Raw genomic sequence first — 20,033 nt, 5'->3', positions numbered from 1 at the left:
AAAAAATACAAAAATATTTTAAAAGGTTTAAGCACACGTGCGACCATTCGCGTCAGCCATGTGTTAAAACCTTTTCCTCCTTCTTTAAAAAAAAAATAATAATACAAAAATATTTTAAAAGGTTTAAGCACATGTGCGACCATTCGCGTCAGCCTTGTGTTAAAACCTTTTCCCCCTTCTTTCAAAAATAACAAAAATATTTCAAAAGGTTTAAGCACACGTGCCACCATTCGCGTCAGCCTTGTGTTAAAACCTTTTCCTCCTTCTTTTAAAAAATAATAACAAAAATATTTCAAAAGGTTTAAGCACACGTGCGACATTCGCGTCAGCCTTGTGTCGAAAACCTTTTTCTTCTCCACTTTCATAAAAATTATTTTCAGAGGTTTAAGTGCACGTGCGACCATTCGCGTCAGCCTTGTGTTAAAAACCTTTTTCTTCTTCTCTAAAAAATTAACAAAAAATATAAAACATCATGTTTCCAAACAATTCTCCAAACAAAATTTCCAATCAGTTTTTAAAAGAACTACGTAACCCTGATTTCTCAGTCCAACTGAGAATACGTAGGAGCAGGGTCAATCCTTGTCGAGCACAAAAAACACAAAAAAAAATATTTTGTTTTCTTTATAGTTTTATTTTTTAGGGGAAATCAAACATTTTGCAAACCACATTAAATTTGCGCATTTGATTAAAGGTACTGCCTTCGGGCAGGCGTTGTAGGGTGTTGATACCTTCCCTACACGTAACCGACTCCCGAACCCAATCTTTGGTTTTCGTGGACCGTGCTTTATCATTTTATGGTTTTTCCGTAGTTTTCCAGAATAAACTATGGTGGCGACTCCAAAACTCTTTTCCAAAACTCGTTTTCCTTTTTGGATCGTCGTCCCGTTGCGATTTTTTCCGGTTGCGACAGATGGCGACTCCACTGGGGACCGCTAGAGAGTCAGGCCATTTAATTAGATGCGCGAATTCAATGTGGTTTTGCTTTGTGTTTTTCTTTCCCTTTTCTTTATCTATGCTTGATATTTGGAATAACTGCATGTGAATTGTTGGATATTGAACCCTAGGGTAGAAACACATGTTTATATCTGCCTGGGAATTTTTTGGTTGTTTTGCAGGTGAGGGTTTGGATTGCATTTGCATTCTCCCTTCACACACACACTTTATGCATATATTGAGTGGGGCCCTATACCCGGGTCTGAGTGCAGTTTAGAATTAGAGGGGTTGTGTAGCGGTGCCACTTTGGATATTCTTCCTGTTTGGCTATCGTGAGAACCCCAACTAGAGTTTGTTCTTTTCATTTGTGTCTTCACACCTAGTTGATTACTCGACTGTTGTGGATATGCTATGAAGAGGGCCATAGCTCTAGCGACCATTGACCTCTAGGTTTAAGAGACCATCCTTGTGAGGTTGCATATACTTGACCCCCAATCTGAAGCGCCGAACCTTTATTTAGGGCACAAAGGGAGATGTGTGCGGCCTTATAATCCTCACTTTCACATAATAAAAGCAAACACCTTGTTTCTTTACCTTTTTATACGTTTCTTTCCCTTTCTTTCTTTTTCTCATGCATTTTTAATTGGTTCTAGTCAGGAAATTATAAATTTGTGACTAAACCATCAAGATAAAATGGAAATTAACGTGAGATCTGAAGTCAAGTGGGGTTCAAGTTCAGGCTTTTTGAAGGGAAGGATAGCCATTGAAGCCGAGGAAGGTAGTATGGATGGTTTGAGAGAACTGGTGAAGAAAATGAATACTACCCAAAAGGATGCATTCAGGAAGGGGTATGGGAATTTGTTGGGCCTGTTAGAGGTGGAAGTTCAAACATCAGCAATTACCACCTTAGCCCAATACTATGACCCACCACTGAGATGCTTCACTTTTCAGGATTTTCAATTGGTGCCAACGGTGGAAGAATTCGAGCAAATCTTAGATATACCTCTCGAGGGAAAAACTCCATAGAACTACCTTGGGCAGTATATCCCTGTCTTGCAACTAGCAAGAATAATAAAAATACACCCTATGCAGTTGGAAAGTGAATTCGCAATCAGGGGCAAAGTGAGGGGCCTTCCTCAGGGGTACCTAGAGGCGTACTTGCATCATTTGGCTGAAGAGGAAAAGTGGGAAACATTTATGGATGTATTGGCTCTCGTCATCTATGGTGTCATGCTTTTTCCTAACATCGAGAATTTCGTCGACCATGCTGCCATGAATGCATTTGTGGGATACAAAGATCGCTCTGAGAATCTAGTCACCGTTGTCCTAACCGAAGTTTATGGGACCCTTAGTCAATGTTACGAGCTAAAGGGAGGGAAACTTTTTTGTTGTCTACCAGTGTTGTATGTATGGTTCGTCTTTCGGGTGAAGGAGAATACATTGAATGCCACATGTCCCGTGGATGAGCTACTGCAGTGTAAACCAAATATGAAAGGGGCAAATGAATGGGCCCAGCTCTGTGCAAGTCTAAATGTGGAGCAAGTTAAATGGAATGTCCTTTGGATGCAAAGATCGCAAATCATATATTATTACGGGAGGTACCCTAATGTTCCCCTCATGGGTATCAGGTGTTGCATTAACTACAATCCTATGTTAGCACAAAGGCAATTCGGGTATCCTTTGAGAGGAGCACCTACACCTACATCTCTTGCCACATTGCAGATATATTATGAGGAAGGAATCTTTGCTGAAGTGCTACATCAAATTAGGGATGCTTGGGGCAGCGTTGTTCATGCAGAAAGGGACCCAAGACCATGGACTGTTGATGAGGGAATTCCTTACGACTTTTGGATTGCAGAGAGGGTTAAGACAGTGAGGCTGCCTTTCAAGTTAATTTCTCTTAACCCAGATTGTGAAGAGCAGTGTCAAAAAGCTGAAGGTGAGGTGGTACAACTGTTGAAGGCTGAATTAGAGCGGATGAAGCTGGAAAATACCAAGTTGACCAGTAATCTTCAGAATCTACAACATGATTATGCAAATCTTAATCAAGTTAGTGTGGAAAATGATGAAGCATATGAAGCATTGCTGATGAGACAAACGCAAAAGCTAGCAGCAGCCAAAACTGAGCTAGCCTTGAAAGATCGGGAATATGAAATAGTTGAGATATCAGAGCGTGTTATGAAGCAAATGTGTAATGAGTTCAAGAGGGACAAGGAAAAAGCACTCGAGGACTTGCGCAAAATGCATATCAGAATGTACGACGCCGAAGAACAGGCAGAAGCAGAAATGGCAAAATTGAAGAAGGAACGCTGGCATCGGGCTGAAGCAGACAAGAAAAATCAAGAATTGATGAATCAGATGAAGGAGTGTATTGTTGAACAAGGACAAGTTATAGAGAACTGGAGGAGAAGTTTCTCACAGCTAGCCTCCCTTGCTAATGGAGCCATTAAAGGTGTCCCTGAGTTACTAGTTGATGCTGAGTCTGCAATGCCGATCTTTAACCCACCTAAGAAGGTTGAAACTTTCCTCAATTACTGCAAGAAGCTGATGAGAGAAATGAAGAATGTGATGGATAGGGCTCGTGATAGTTGATCCAGATTTTTGTACTTTCAATGTGACGAACTTTAATGTTGTGGACGTTTATGAACTGTCCTATTGACTTTATTTCATGTTAATTTCCAGACTATCCATTTGGCAATGTTTTCACATCTTTATAATATCTGGCTATAGTAGTTGCATTACTTTGTCTTTCCTTTTTTCCTTTTCGTTTTTATTGTTCTTCTTCTTAATTTATTTCATCTAATGGAATTCAGTTTTAAAAATAACAATACGGCTAAGTTTCCAAGACACCCTAAAAGGCACGAACCAGTGGAAAAATCATGGAGAATCAAGAAGAAGTTCAAGAGGAGATGAAAGTCGATATCCAACAACTGAAGGGACAAATGAGCCAAATCCTAGAGGCTCTGAATGCATTACAAAGCCCTGGAGATTCGCGGGCACCGCGACCGCAGCAAAGAGCATCGGAGGCACAAACTTTCCCTCCTTATGGTCTTCCTCCGAACTACACTCGACCCTCAAGAGAGGACTTGGGACATGCTGACACCCAAGAGGTCAAAGATAACGCAGTTGAAGCAGAAGACAAGCTTGGAGCAAACACTGCCATAATTCATGGGGAGACAACCCAGTCAGGTATTGCGGGTGTGATAATGACAAAACAACCCAAGATGAAGTCTTCACCTCATGTCGTTACATCAGCAGAGTTTAAGGACAACGATAGTGAGCTAGAAATGCTTGAGAAGAGGTTGAGAGTCATAGAGGGCAAAGATGTGTTTGAATTTGGAGATGCTAGAAAACTATGCTTAGTTCCAGATGTGGTGATACCTCCAAAGTTCAAGTTGCTAGAGTTTGGGAAATATCGGGGAAATACCTGCCCAAGGAGCCACATAACCATGTACTGCAGAAAAATGGCAGCCTATGCTCATGATGAAAAACTGTTGATTCACTTCTTCCAAGAAAGCTTAACTGGTGTGGCTCTAAGTTGGTACATGCGCTTGGAAACAACTCACATTTGCTCATTGAAAGATCTGGTTGATGCATTCGTAAGGCAGTACGAATATAATAAGGACCTAAGACCTGACAGATTACAATTGCAAAACATGGTGAAGAACGAGTCTGAATCGTTCAGAGAATATGCCCAAAGGTGGAGAGAAATTTATGCTCAAGTAGAACCTCCTCTGAGTGACAAGGAGATGACTACCATATTTCTGAATACTCTACAACCACCATTTTATGAGCACATGATAAGCAGTGTCTCCTCGAGTTTTGCTGATATAGTGGTAATTGGAGAGAGGGTTGAGGGTGGCATAAGAAATGGAAAAATTGCACTAGATCCAACTCTGGTGGCGAATTTGAATGAGTATGGTCTTGGACAGGAGGAAAATAGAAAACAAAAGGCAAATTCGCATTTTACTGCTTATCCTCAGATGTCACATTCCTATGGTTCCAACCGAATCATTAAGCAGAGAAATCACAATCGGAATGAGAAGGTCGTCAATTTCACTCCTATCCCCATGACCTATACGGAGCTACTGCCAGATCTTCTCCGTAATAACCTCATAGAAGTTTGTCCCACCAGGCCTATACGACCTCCTTACCCAAAGAAGTATGACATGAATGCCAGGTGTGATTATCATGAAGGAGTGCGCGGACATTCAACAGAGACATGCAGGGCTCTAAAGCATAAAGTGCAATCTTTGATCGATTCAGGATGTTTAAAGTTTGAAGAAAGTCAATCCAGCGCTGAGGCAAGGCGCGAGTTCGCCTCTGCAAATGCCATGGACAAATGAAGAGGACTCTAGGACTACATCGGAAAGCATGAGTCATTGTTAAAAGTGAAGCTGATGTTGCTTTGCTCATATTTTAAATCATCTTGCTGTAAAGACTTTGCTCGTTGATATTGTGCCTTCATCTTTGACTTTAATATGAACTGTCCTTACGCAATTTCTCCAAGATTTACTGGAAATCATGTCCTAATAGGGTGTCGCGGAGAAAACGAAGGCCTCAAATAACAAAAATTGGAAAACAAAAAAAAAAACGAAGGCAATCTTGAGTCGCTCGTCTTTCTTGCAAATTTTCAAACTTCTGTTTTTTCGAAAAGTAGCAAAAAATAGCAAAAAAATGGTAAATCAAAAACAAAAGTTGCAGTGTCAGACTTTTCCGAGGTCAAATGTTTAACCAAAAATAACAATTTGACATTTTCTTCAAGACGTTTGTGCATGTTGCTTGAAAACCTTCACCCTTCACTTTTCTGAAATAAAGGATCTACTCCAACAAATACTGTCATTGCCCCAGGTAACAAAGTAAACCTTTACACTTGGGCAGATTAGTCTGGCCAAAATTTTCTTGCTTGCGCTAGTTGGGTGATCCCCGAATCCATTGAGGCAAACAAAAGAACAAAGGAATTTTCACAAAAAAGAAACTTTCAAAAAAAAAGAGAATAAGTCCACTAGATTGAAAACCCGAAAGGGCGATCTAGAAAGGAAGAAAAAAAAAAGGGAAAACACGACTCATGTTGAGGTCATTCAGTCGCAAAATTAATCTTTTGAAAATAAAGCAATCAGAGTTCAAAAGGATGTGTGACCTTCTTTTCTTTATCCAAAAAGCAAAAAATATGTATCCATTGTCACCCCACTTGAGCCAAAAAAAAATAATAATTTCATTTTCAAAATTTTCCCAAGCAAGGGTTATCACCAGCAAAAGTCAACTTAGTGTGCAAATAATGAGTGCTGATTGATCAATCAAAGAGAATTCAAAAAAAAAACAAAAACAAAACAAAAGAATCTCAAAGTAATGATGAATAGATGAAAAATGAAGTTCAAGATATTGATCACATAGTTTCAGATTGATTCCACACTATTTCACAAAACATATATGGATTGTGATCACATACTTGAGATTGATTCTGTTGTTGATGATCATTTTATTGATAGGTATGTTATTGATGATTGTATTGTTGATGAGCATGGTTTTCATTCCCCCTCTTTGCATGATGAGAACCACTTTGTGTTATCACATCTGAATGTTTGTTCTTCATGCACTGAACATGAATCTGAACCTGTGATTGATATTGTTTCTATGTCTGAAATTGATTCATGTTCTGAGGGTATATTTGGGGTTCAACCTGATACACTGGAATTAGGTGTTATACCTCTGCATGTTATTTCTGTGGGGCCACATTGTACTAACCATGTTGCAGGAGGTACACATGAATTTGACCAACACACACCCATGGTGATAGACAAAGGTGCCGACAGTTTGAAGATCAATGTGCACCAGCTGAACTCACTCATCAACAATCACTGCTTCTTAGATCCAGTTCTGGAGGACGTCTTCCTGCTTGATCAAATTTGGAGACTAAAGCAGTTCATCTTCACCATTTCCTTGCTGACTCTAGTGGTGGGGAACATCTCCTTGATAGTCCACAATTGGCAATTGCCACCATGATCAGGGGAGTTTTCTTTTCCCTTCTCCTCCCTTTCCCACTTTTATTACCCTTGTCCTTGATCTGTTGACTATGCTGATTGTTGATCTGTTGCTTGTGACACACTGAGGACATTGTGTCGTTTAAGTGTGGTCTATTAGGGGAGGTTGTTCTTTGTTTAGGTTTCGGTTTCTAGTTAATTTTGTTGTGTCTTGTGTACAGTTTTGCATGCTTTTCGTGAATTCTGGACTTTGTTTAGGTTGTCAGTTTTTCCTTCACTTCATTGATACTCTGATTTGTTGGAGTCCTTGCTTTTCTTTGCTTAGAAAGATGATTATGATGTTTGAGAGGTTGAATTGATTGTGACAGAATTACCTTGCGCAAGATTTTGAGCCACTTTATGTTCTTTCTTGTGTGTGATATGTCTCTTGATTGCTTGCATAATGTCTTGGCTTGACTCTTGTTGATGATTCTTGATTGATATGCATGTTTGAAAGTGATAAAGGCAGTTTTGTTCTTGAGCCTCTAGCCAGATGAGCCTACCTTGTTCTAATCCTTTGATAACCCCTGTTGAGCCTATACTTTCCCCATTTCTTTGTTTTGAAGCTCTTACATTAGCCCTAAGTGAAAAACCATGCTTACCTTAACCTCAGGGAATTGTGGAGCTTTGGAAGTGTTTTGGGAACAAGTGTGGTCTCCTGGGAGATTATGATGAATTGGCTAGTTGGTTCCTCTTCTTGTTTTCTTTTGTATATATGTTGTGTATCTTGTCTCTTGAAGTTGTGTTCTGAAAAGAGAGATCAGAAAAGAGACAAGATGAAAAAAAAAATACAGAAAAATGAGAAAAATTAAAAATTTTTGTGTGAATAAAGGAGTCCAGAAGAGGATTGAATTAGAGGTTTTGGGCGTGCGTATACTATGTTTACACTTGTTCCCCATTGCTCCTCTATTTGCTTTGGTTTGTAGCTTCTCATCCATATGTATCCTTCCTTGTCCTTGACCCATTACATACATAAAAGACCTTTTGATTTGAACACGCATATGTGTTTGAGTGTTGATATTAGAGGCCTGCCAAGTCTGTTGTGTTTGCTTTCTTGAGTGCATTAAGTTGACGTTTTTTACCTTGGACACTTGAGAGAAACACTGATAGTCCATCTGTGAGGCTCTGTTGCTTGTGATTCACCTCTTGAACTGATTGAATGTTTTTCCATGTTCTGAAATGCTTTGATGACTTCTTGAGTATCTACTTTCCTTGACTCTGTGTGGGATTCTGTCTACTTCTTTTCATTGTCCAGATTTCTTGCGAACTGTGCAACTCTGTTTCTGTCCTTATGAGTCTTAGTTGTCTATATGTTGAGTTTGTCACCTTCCTGATGTCTGAGTTGTTCCCTGGTTTTCGTCTTGGTTTTGCCCAGGAGTGCAAAAGACTAAGTGTGGTCTATTTTGATGAGTTGCTATTTTCTTGACTGTATTTAGTTTATTGCACTTAAATAAATCAGGGAATTGTATTTAATTGTCCGTTATTTCCCCGTTTTTCCAAATTTTGCTTAATTTGGTCGGAAATTCGTATTTTCACTAATTTGAATTTTCAAAGCTAATTAATTGCATTTTTGGTTGCAGAGAAATTTTGGGAAACATCATTTGGAGCATTAGGATGGTGGCGTTCACATTAAAGACTCAAAATTTAGCCATTTCAATTTTAATAAAAGTGTACTTTAGTTTTCTAGAAAACTTTAATTAGGATTAAGTGTTTTAGGCCTTCTTAGGGGCAAATTTGTAGAAGCCCATTTTTGTAGGACATGTGGCTTTAGGCTAGGGTTTCATTTTTAGGAGGTGGACCCAATTTTAGGGAGTATTCTCGACAAAAGGGTAATGTCGCAACCGGAAAAAATCGCAACGAGATGACGATCCAAAAAGGAAAACGAGTTTTGGAGTCGCCACCATAGTTTATTCTGGAAAACTACGGAAAAACCATAAAATGATAAAGCACGGTCCACGAAAACCAAAGATTGGGTTCGGGAGTCGGTTACGTGTAGGGAAGGTATTAGTACCCTACAACGCCTGCCCGAAGGCAGTACCTTTAATCAAATGCGCAAATTTAATGTGGTTTGCAAAATGTTTGATTTCCCCTAAAAAATAAAACTATAAAGAAAACAAAATATTTTNTTTTGTGTTTTTTGTGCNCGACAAGGATTGACCNTGCTCCTACGTATTCTCANTTGGACTGAGAAATCAGGGTTACGTAGTTCTTTTAAAAACTAATTGGAAATTTTGTTTGGAGAATTGTTTGGAAACATGATGTTTTATATTTTTTGTTAATTTTTTAGAGAAGAAGAAAAAGGTTTTTAACACAAGGCTGACGCGAATGGTCGCACGTGCACTTAAACCTCTTAAAATAATTTTTATGAAATGGGAGAAGAAAAAGGTTTTTGACACAAGGCTGACGCGAATGGTCGCACATGTGCTTAAACCTTTTGAAATATTTTTGTTATTATTTTTTTAAAAGAAGGAGGAAAAGGTTTTAACACAAGGTTGACGCGAATGGTCGCAAGTGTGCTTAAACCTTTTGAAATATTTTTGTTATTTTTGAAAGAAGGGGGAAAAGGTTTTAACACAAGGCTGACGCGAATGGTCGCACGTGTGCTTAAACCTTTTAAAATATTTTTGTATTATTATTTTTTTTTGAAAGAAGGAGGAAAAGGTTTTAACACAAGGCTGACGCGAATGGTCGCACGTGTGCTTAAACCTTTTNTTTTAACACAAGGCTGACGCGAATGGTCGCACGTGTGCTTAAACCTTTTGAAATATTTTTGTTTTTTTTTTAAATATCTATTAAAAAGTAGATAAAATAAAATAAATAAGTAAGTAACCAAATGAAAAATAAAAAGTAGAAAAATGAAATAGAAAGTAGAAATATAATAAACTAAAAGTTAANTGATAAAATAATATAAAGATTGGGCCTAAACCCAAGTGGCCAGGGGTGTAAAATGAAAAACAAGGGGGTGTAAACCTAATTTGGCTCTTACAACTAGACTGGGCCAAAGCCCAAGTGCAGAGGGGTGTAGCTTATCAGAAACCGGGGTGCAGAATGAAAGATGGGGTGTGCGGATAGGAAAATGGGGTGTGAGGATGAGACTAGCCCATGAACCTGGCCCAAGCAGAAAATAAAGGGGCTGCAAAGATGAGGAACGAGGGTGCGAGAGGAAAGTGCTGTTTTTTTGTTATTATTCGGTTGGGCCAAGCATCCAAACCCACACTCTCCTGACCTAGAAGCTCTAAGGGGTCGAAACTCCTCCCCTCATTCTTCACTCTCAGACTCAAACACCAGAGACTTCAGGTCTCGCGTCTCTCTCTCACCCAACTCGGGGTCGGAGCTCGCACCGCACCGCCTTCATTCGACGACCACACACCACCGCTTTCTCTCCACCTGGCGTCACCGGCGACGACGCGCCCTAACAGAGCCACCGTCGGCTGCGACGTCATCGCTTTCCCTCTCTTCCTCTCGCGCTAGCCTAGGGCTGAAGCTTTGCCTCCAATGCGCCGCCGCTCCTCTCCGACAGCCACTGCGTCGCCGTCGCAGTCTCCTCGTCTCACCCTCGCCAGCGACCGCGACCTTCACCGTCACACGAGAGATTATCCTCTTCATGGATCGCCACCAGTCATGGCCCAAGGTCGCTGCCAGTCATCGCCGGCCACCTCTACCACCTCAACCAGATCCCCCTCTACCCCTAAAACCCCATTGCCACAGCCACCACCAAAACGTTAGTGCGCCCTCTACCTGTGAGGGGTTGATTGCTTGGTTCGCAGATAACACAACCTCAGAGGCTTGCCAAGATAATGTTTGAGGATTCTATGCGATGGGTTCTCGGTTTTTGAATTTTGAATCTTTCTGTGTTTCAGGTGCTCAAATTTTTTGGCTTCGTTTTGGTTGTAGGTTGAATATGGGCTGGTGTATGGATGTTGGAAATAGTTGATTCTGTTGAGATTGATAGTGTGGAAACATATGTGATCAATCAGATAGTGTGGAAACTTTTGAAACTTGTAGCTTTGTGAAATGTTTTGTTAATTTTTGACAGAAATTTGATTTCTGGAAAGACAACAAGGCATTGAAGCCTTTCATTGCAAAGTGTTGAGATTTGATGCTACTCTTTTTGCATTTTCAACGACCATTCATATGAATGAAGAGGGTCTCGATCCAAAAGATTTCTTTCTGATTGATTGATGAAAACATTTGCTTTGTTTTGCATTTCTTTTTCTTGAGTCAGTCATCTTGCTTGCAATAATCAAACTAGTCTTTATTTTCAATGTTCAGTGAAAACTGAGGAATATCATACATTCGAGGTCTATGTCAGATATGATTATATGTTTGACTTTCTCTTTCTCGACATCAGTGTACACGTGCTTGAATTTAGGCAAGGGAATGGTTTTGAAGAGAGTTGTTTAGAAGGGTTTAGATGAGAATGGGATAACTGTATGGGCAAGTCATTCCTCATATAATACTCAAAGGAGATGTGATATGAGAATGTCAGGGTGAACACGAGATACATAAAGGGTGCCCCAGCTTGATGTTATGGGAAATGCGCTGGGGTTTGGATCCATGAAAGTTAGGGTGAGAAAATTTCAAATGAGATTTGCAAAGTTGCCCCCAGTCTTGAGGTTATGGATTGATGAACAACTTGTGTGAGACTCACAAAGCCGCCCAATTTTTTTGTTTGCTTTTTTTTTCTTTGTTTATTGTGGTATGGGTTGATGATAAACTCGGGTGAGACTCACAAAGTTGTCCCGTTTTTTTCTTTGGCAAGGGTTCCATTTGGAAGAGGTATTGGACATGAAAAGGATCGGCTAAAGGATGGCCCCAAATTAGTTTGAATTTTCTTTTGCATGCTTCTGGTTAGANGGCAGGGTGATCCCCTCTTCCCGAGACAATACTTTTTCTTCTTCTTTTTTCTTCTTTTTTTCTTCTTGCCTTTTATTTTTTTTTTCGACACATTGAAAATCATTTCCCCTTATCGCAAAATTAAGCTTTATGAAAAATTTAGCAAACATTATCCAATCTGCGTGGACTTTATGAAGCTTGTAACGTGGCTAAGGGCTAAAAGGTATTGAAAGAAAGGATATAAAGGCCCAAATGAATGTTTGTTGGTTATTATTTTTTTGAAACAAGGGTTATCATCTAAGTATTGCATCAACTATTTGACTTTTTAATCACAATCCATATATGTTTTCCCAAATTGAGGTTGATAAATCAATCTAGTGTATGGATCATCAACAACAGAATCAATCTCAAGTATGTGATCACAATCCAAATCAATGTCCATCACAGATATGTCAACAACATCACCAATATCACGCATAACATCATTATCCTGGACATCATACACATCAATCTTGGTTCGGGAAGTTTTCAAGAATGGCCTGCCTAGGATAATGGGAGCGGATCCAGGAGAGAATCCCTCCTCCATCTCCAAAACATAAAAATCAGCAGAAAAAATCAATTCACTAACCCTAACCAAGACATCCTCTAGGTAACCTGCTGGGTGGGTAACACTCCTATTGGCCAACTGAACGACCACACCCGTAGGCTGTAAAGGACCAAGAGACAAAGATTTATAGATAGACAAAGGCATGACATTAATAAAAGCACCCAAATCAAGCATGGCATTCTCAAATTTATTGTTTCTAATCACACAAGGAATGCAAAATATACCTGGGTCCTTGCACTTTTCAGGAATATACGGGACCGGCTTACCAATAAGCGCAGATACATTCCTTCCCATGCTGATCCTTTCATTACCTTTCATCTTCCTCTTGTGTGTGCACATCTCCTTCAAGAATTTTGCATACTTTGGAATTTTTTTAATTGCATCAAGTAGAGGTATGTTCACCTCTACCTTCCTGAAGGTCTCCAATATTTCCTTATCCACCTCTTCCATCTTTTTGCTAGGAAATGCCCTTGAAGGGAAGGGAAGAGGGATAGGCTGGTCATACAAAGGAGGAAATGCACTGGTGGTAGTGGTGGGAGAAGGAGAAGGTCCACCCAGAGGAGAAGAAGAACCACCGAGAGAGGAAGAAGATCCACCCACCTCAAATGTCCTGTGTGGACCAGACTGGTCCTCTGTCCTATGAGAATCGGCAGGCGTGGGTGTAGGTGTAGGAGTTGGCTTTAAAGGCACAATAGTCTGCTTCCCTGATCTGAGGGTTAAGGCACTCACATTCTTCGAATTCTACACATTTTGGGATGGTAACTTATCAGAATTCTGAGACTGCACCCGGTTTAACTCAGTAGCCATCTAACCTATCTGGTTAGTGAGACTCTATATGGAAACTCTAGTCTCCTGCTGAAACTGCAGGTTCTGCAAAGTCATCTGTCTCACAAGCTCTTCCAATGATGGCTTAGAAGAAGTAGAAGGTTAGGCAGCTGGTTGGGCAGGTGCCTCTTGTTGCTGTTGTTGTTGTTGCCTTTGATATTGTTGCATAGGTGGAGGCACATATCTGTTAGGACCTCCAGCATTCTGGAAAGGTGGCGCTTGCTGCTGATGTTGTGGCGCATTGTTCCATCTAAGATTTAGGTGATTCCTCCACCCTAGGTTGTACATGTTGCTGGACAATTCATAATTATGCTGTTGTGGTTGCCTGTTGTTGTAGATGTTAGTAGGATAAGCCTAAGGCACATCATGAGCAACAGAGTGTTGCAAAGTAGGACAGACATCTGTGTAATGGTCACTAGAAGTACAAATAGCACATAGTCATGCAACAGATGCAGATGAAGTTGTAGGTCTCTAGTTGGTTGCCAACTGTGTCACTATCTTCATAAGAGAGTCAAGCTTGCCTTCCAATTTTCTCTCAACAGATGATAAAGACTGGGCATCAACATCATGTACACCCCTCACCATAATGGCATCATTCTTGGCGCTAAACTGCTGGGAGTTGGAGGCCATCTTCTCTATCAATTACCTGGCCTCAACAGGTGTGGTGTCTCCAATAGCTCCACCACTGGCAGCATCAATCATACCCTTATCCATATTGTTCAAACCCTCATAGAAATACTAGAGAAGGAGTTGGTCAGGTATCTGATGATGAGGACAGCTTGCACAAAGTGTCTTGAATCTCTCCGAATACTCATATAAGCTTTCTCCACCAAGCTGCCTAATCCTAGATATGTCTTTACTGATAGCTGTTGATGGAATCCAAATCAGGGAAACCATTCAAAGGAGTAGCAACTCAAGCTAAGACTAAGAAAGAGAAGTTAAAGAAAGACTTTCTAAAGCTTTCTTGACTTTCTTTCCCTAAGTCTTAGAAGGATTATCTTTTAATATGTTTTACTTTGTTTTGTAGGATCTAAATAAAGCTAGGACATTATGAACTATCCAACCAAAGACTCCTTGGATCAAAGAAAACAAAAGAAGAATGATTGACTTCCGAATGGTTGACTTTGGGATTGGAATTGGATGCACATTGGATCTGGATTAGGTTTTGGCCCAGGCAAAACCCTTTTCCCGCCCAGCCACACGGAAGAAGCATGCTTCCCATGAGTCTTTGCTGATATGTTTTGAAGCAAGGCACACATGCACCTGCCAACTAGTCTTTTTGGGTTGAATTACCTTTGCTTTTGGAGGGAAATTGGGTCAGATTAAGGGCTCCTCTTATTCTATAAATAAGAGGGCCATTACCTTGTAAAAAACACTTTTGAGCTTTAGTGAAATGCTGCTGAATTCAATTTCCAGCCCTATTGCTCTTAAGTCAATGCTTCTTTTCACTTTCTCTACCCTTTCCTCTAGCTTCCTTCCATAGAAGGAGGGCCTTCTGAGCTGAGAGGAACAATTGCACACTCCTTCCATCACCAAAACACTAAAATCCCATTCACACAAATCCATTTCTGCTGCACTCCTCTGCATCACGAATGGCTTGCTGTTTGGAGCTAGATCTCTCAGTTCCCAACCATTGGCAGGCTTTCATCAGTTGTGGTCCGGGATGCTGGGAAAAATTTCTCCAAGAACAGCCTCTTCAGATCATCCCAGCTAGTGACGGATCTAGGCGCCAAACTGTACAACCAATTACTTAGCAGCACTTTCCAAAGAATGAGGGAATGCCTTCTAGAAGATGTGATCTTCAGGAACATCATGCGGTTTCATAGTGGAACAGACAATGTGAAATTCCTTCACATGCTTATGTGGACTCTCACCTACAAGGCCATGAAACTTGGGCAACAAATGGATCAGTCCGGTCTTGAGAACAAACAGTACGTCCTCATCAGGATATTGGATGCACAAGCTTTCAATATTGAAATCAGGTGCAACCATCTCCCTAAAATTCCTCTCACGAGATGGAGAAGGTTGTGCCATATTGTTCTCAGTGTGAAAAATAACATAATCAGAATCAGGTGCAAATGCAACAGATGTAGTAGATGCATTATGCACAAAGTACTCAGCAGTGGGATGCACAGTATCTAATGGAACATACTCAAAAACAGACTCTAAAGAAAAATTCCTAGAATGCCTAACTAACCTATGAAACGTCCTATCAATCTTAGGATCAAAGGATGGTATGAATCCAGGATTTCTTCTAGTCATGCACTAAGTCACAACACCCTATAATCATGAAATAATAGCATAAAGAAAATTCGAAACACAGAAAACATCACAAGACAACTAAACGACACTATCACAAACACAACACAACACAAGTCACACAACACAGACACAAGATCAAAACTGAACCGTTGGTCCCCGGCAACGACGCCAAAATTTTGATGGAGGTCGTACCCCATGCAAAATTTAATGTGCAATTTAGAAATGCAGTATAGCTAGGAAATGACTCCTAGGTCATCTCTCAAGGACCAATTTTGCGGTTCAAGAATCAAGTCAAACATGAAGGGGGGGGGGGTTTGTGAAAATGTTGCGGTGCATGCGGATAAACAAAATCAAAACACTGACGCAAACAGAAATGCAAACACAGATCTAAAAACGGTTTCAAAGAAAGACTGAAAACGGTTGGTCATTAACTTAATTACAATGCTTCCTATCACAGATCAACAAAAATAAAACCGACTCAAACCTCTAATCCAACACAATTAATCAGCTTAGCGCAGGCTAATTATGTTTTCATAAAAGCAGACTAAGTGAACGCAATGTTAACGTCAAATCTAATTTACACCATGCAGTTTCATCGACTAAGAGACGACTCAACACCAACTGGGCAACTAAGTCTACACCCAATTGCAAGTGCAAATACATATTTGATATTAACCAAGTCAGAGTCACAATTACAAATACAGTTCAGAAATCTCAAAGAAGCAGTGCAATATCCCTAATGACCAACACAGTTAATTTACGCTAACATGGCAACTAAAGCAACAAGACCATACATATTAAACAACATTAAAACAAAATAAAATACTAGACCCCAACAAAGTGACAAACAAATATCCAACAAAGTTAAATTAAATTAAATGCAAAAATAAATTAGAGAAACTAAAAAGCGACTAATCCTACTGTGCAAATTAATTCAAAACTAAGGAATAATCAATCACGCTTTTTCATACACATTCATGTGACCAATATTCATCTACCAAATGAAATTAAAAGTGCAAATAGCTTAAGAAAACCCCTTGGGCCGTGACCTATGTAGTCCTCCAAAGTCCAACTTCAAATTTGATTTTCTTCCTTAAATAAACCATGCAAAATGTGTTGACTTTTTGTCCCATGTGCACCATTCTCCAAGACAATAAACATGTGCCTTCCACACACTATAAAACCGTCCCTTCTCTCCTTCTGTGCAGCAAAATTCCAACTACCAAAACCAAGGCACAAATTAACGTGAACTACAAAGTGGGTGTTGCAAAAAGTGCTTCAAACCAAAGGCTAAATGAAAGATATTTTGAGTGCTTCAACCAAGGTGCCATGTAAGCATAGTCAAAGGAATTAAAACAACCACAATACATCCTCCTCAATAAGACAAGTCTCGGCAATCGCTAATGCTACCAAAGATGACCACCAAAATTGGAAATATTCCTTCTATGAAAATAAGCTTCATATTGTGCTTGTCTAAAAGAGGTAAAAATTAAATGCTCCATTTCTCTCTCCTTTCTACACTCCAAATGGTTTTCTCCACCAACACAAACATCCAAAACCTTTTCTTCATCTATCATGAACGTGAATGCACCCCAAGAACCCAAAGTTTCAAATACAAAAGCTTACAAGAACAACAACCCCAAATTTCAACTTCTACTAACCAACTTCACACTCTCATTTCTTCAAACTTTTGACCAAAACAAAACCAAACCCCTAGCTTTCCTTGCAGTACCTTCCAGACATGGAAACACAACAAAATGTTCCAGCTCCATATTTGCTTCCAACCATCAAAACAAAAGCCCAAGAAGAAAATGGTTCAAACCTCAACACCCATACACAAACTCAAGCTTTCTTCACTACCAAACTTAACAAGAACTTCATTTTCATCATCCAATCCAAGAAAATCAAAGTAAATACGAACATATGGCAGCAAAGGAGGGGAAAAAAGAAATAGCTCTTCATTCAAACCAAAGACCCATCATGAAAATGCAAAGAAACAACCTCAAGCTCATACTTTCAACTTCAAAGAACAAGAAACAAAGTGGAATATGGGACGATTTTCACCACCACCAAGCAAAGACAATCAAGATTCAAGCAAGAAAAGAAGAAAAATTCATCCTTGGTCATTCAAGAGTTGAAAACCGTAGCACACCAAAGCTCTCCATGAGAGTGTTCAAAAACTAAGCAAAAAAAATGTAAAGTGTGCTTCCAAATGAAGTGTTCGGCCTTCTTACCCTTTTGCCAAGAATTCTACCTAAAAGTGGGGCCCACCTCCTAAAAATGAAACCCTAGCCTAAAGCCACATGTCCTACAAAAATGGGCTTCTACAAATTTGACCCTAAGAAGGCCCAAAACACTTAATCCTAATTAAAGTTTTCTAGAAAACTAAAGTACACTTTTATTAAAATTGAAATGGCTAAATGTTGAGTCTTTAATGTGCATGCCACCATCCTAATGCTCCAAATGATGTTTCCCAAAATTTCCCTGCAACCAAAAATGCAATTAATTAGCTCTGAAAATTCAAATTAGTGAAAATACGAATTTCTGACCAAATTAAGTAGAATTAGGAAAAACGGGGAAATAACGGACAATTAAACACAATTCCCTGATTTATTTAAGTGCAATAAACTAAATACAGTCAAGAAAATATCAACTCATCAATGAGAGTAGATAAGATGAAATTGTAAACCCCAACAACACCATTCATCCATAGTTTCTCAAAACCAATAGAATCAACTGCATTGCATGTTTATTTTTGTTCTTTGCATATAACCACCAAATTTATTCTTCTCTCAAGTCTTACAAGATTTGCTTACATGAAAGTTAAGGCCTAAAAGTCCTTTGGGAAAACGATACTCAGACTTACCCGTTTATATTACTTGATAACGATCTGGTACATTTTCCATGGACTTAACATGGGGAAAGTAAAAGGCAAAAGAAAAAGCATTGAGTTCAAAAGTTAAAAAGAAAAATGCATGAGAAAGAAAAAGAAAAGAAGAAAAGAGAAAAATCATGTAAAGTGAGCTCAATGTAAAAGGAAAAAAGGAAGAAGTTGGGAATGAATGAGATTGGTTAAAAAGAGAGTGTGCTTGAACTTTGAATGATGATTTAAACTCTCTTAACTCAAGGATTTTGTATTCCAGAAAAACCAATTTTCTTGATAGCCCAGCCACAATACAAGCCTTGGAAAAAGTCCTTGTGATGACATTTGCATGTGAAGATTTTGATTATTTTAGATGAATGGCAATATTATTTTATGTGACATGTGAACAGTGGAGTGACCTCCTAAACACTTGAGAGATTGAGTGAAAGACCTGCTTGGTGAGAATTGTTAAATCCATGTTTACATCTATGCTTAGTTGATTAATCATTCATGAACAAAACATCTGTTGAAAAAAGATTGATTATGTGAACTAAATTGCATTGAAAGCATGCATGCATCTTTATAGGATTCCACTGAAATATGGATTGTATAATAACTTGTTGTGAGAAAATGGAATTTTGAAGAATGTGAATTATTTTGATGAATGGAAAGCCAAATTTTGTCTTGTTTGCTTGAGGATAAGCAAAGTTCTAAGTTTGGGGTTGTGATAACGGTCTAACAACCGTTATTTTCATACTTAAATTTGTTAGAATCGACTACAGCGAAATTGTTAGCGTGGAATAACAAACCAAGAGGGTTTTTAATTCAAACGTGTGCCTTTTAATTTCGTCTCAATTTATCTTACTACGCAAATAATAAATATAAATAAAAGAGTAAGGTTGAGAGAAATTTGCACAGATGATTTTTATACTGGTTCGGATCTTACCAATCCTACGTCCAGTCGCTTATCTCAAACCGAGATAAACAGTCCACTNTCACAAAACAATTACAAATAATAATCACAAGGAAAAATAATTTGTAAAAGTTTAGAAACCACCTCTCTTGATACCACAAGAGATGAACCTGCACCTCCTTTCAATCTTCACAAAGGATGAGACACCTCCTCCGAATACTTCACGAAGGATGAACCAGCTATTCCTCCGTCACCGTAGTTGCAATGTACTAGCACCACAGACAAGAGTTTCCTTAGCTGAGCAAGAGCACACACTTCTCAAAGAGTTCTGAGTATTTTAGCGCAAGGGAAGAGTTGCTTTTGATGGATAAAGAGAGCCTATAAATAGACTCATACAAAAACTCTTCCATTCTACGAAACTAGCCATTTAACGCATTTAATCGATTAATATTAGTGTTAATCGATTAAAATGAGTACAACGGCTGGTTTTTCAAATCAGAAACCTCCAACGGCTAGTATTAATCGATTATTCTCAGGATTAATCGATTAATTAATCGATTAAAACTTGCTTTAATCGATTATTCCAAAGNTGATTGGGTTCTAGCTTCTGTAGCGATTTTAATCGATTATATCAGGGATTAATCAATTAAAACAGAGAAGTTTTGATTCTAAACATCAAATACAAAGTATAAAGGTACAAGAATCAAAACCTACTACAAATCTAAGTCCTAAACAATTAAACTACAATTATTACAAAAGCTTTTCATAACAAAA

At 39.1% G+C, this 20,033-nt stretch overlaps 1 protein-coding gene across 1 annotated transcript; it reads left to right on the top strand.

The window, feature by feature from the left end:
• Nucleotides 1–3,812: 3,812 nt before the first annotated feature.
• Nucleotides 3,813–5,279, top strand: LOC106770634. The gene has a single exon (XM_014656435.1). It carries the CDS (start codon nucleotides 3,813–3,815, stop codon nucleotides 5,277–5,279), a length of 1,467 nt encoding a protein of 488 aa, XP_014511921.1.
• The last annotated feature ends 14,754 nt before the right edge of the window (nucleotides 5,280–20,033 follow it).

Source organism: Vigna radiata, chromosome 8 (genome assembly GCF_000741045.1).
Source record: "Vigna radiata var. radiata cultivar VC1973A chromosome 8, Vradiata_ver6, whole genome shotgun sequence".
Taxonomy (NCBI): Eukaryota; Viridiplantae; Streptophyta; class Magnoliopsida; order Fabales; family Fabaceae; genus Vigna; species Vigna radiata.
This window is presented reverse-complemented; position numbering and strand designations above follow the sequence as displayed.

Bases quoted from the DNA above. Each gene is read 5' to 3' on its own strand.
- LOC106770634 (XM_014656435.1), top strand. From the start codon at position 3,813: ATGGAGAATCAAGAAGAAGTTCAAGAGGAGATGAAAGTCGATATCCAA.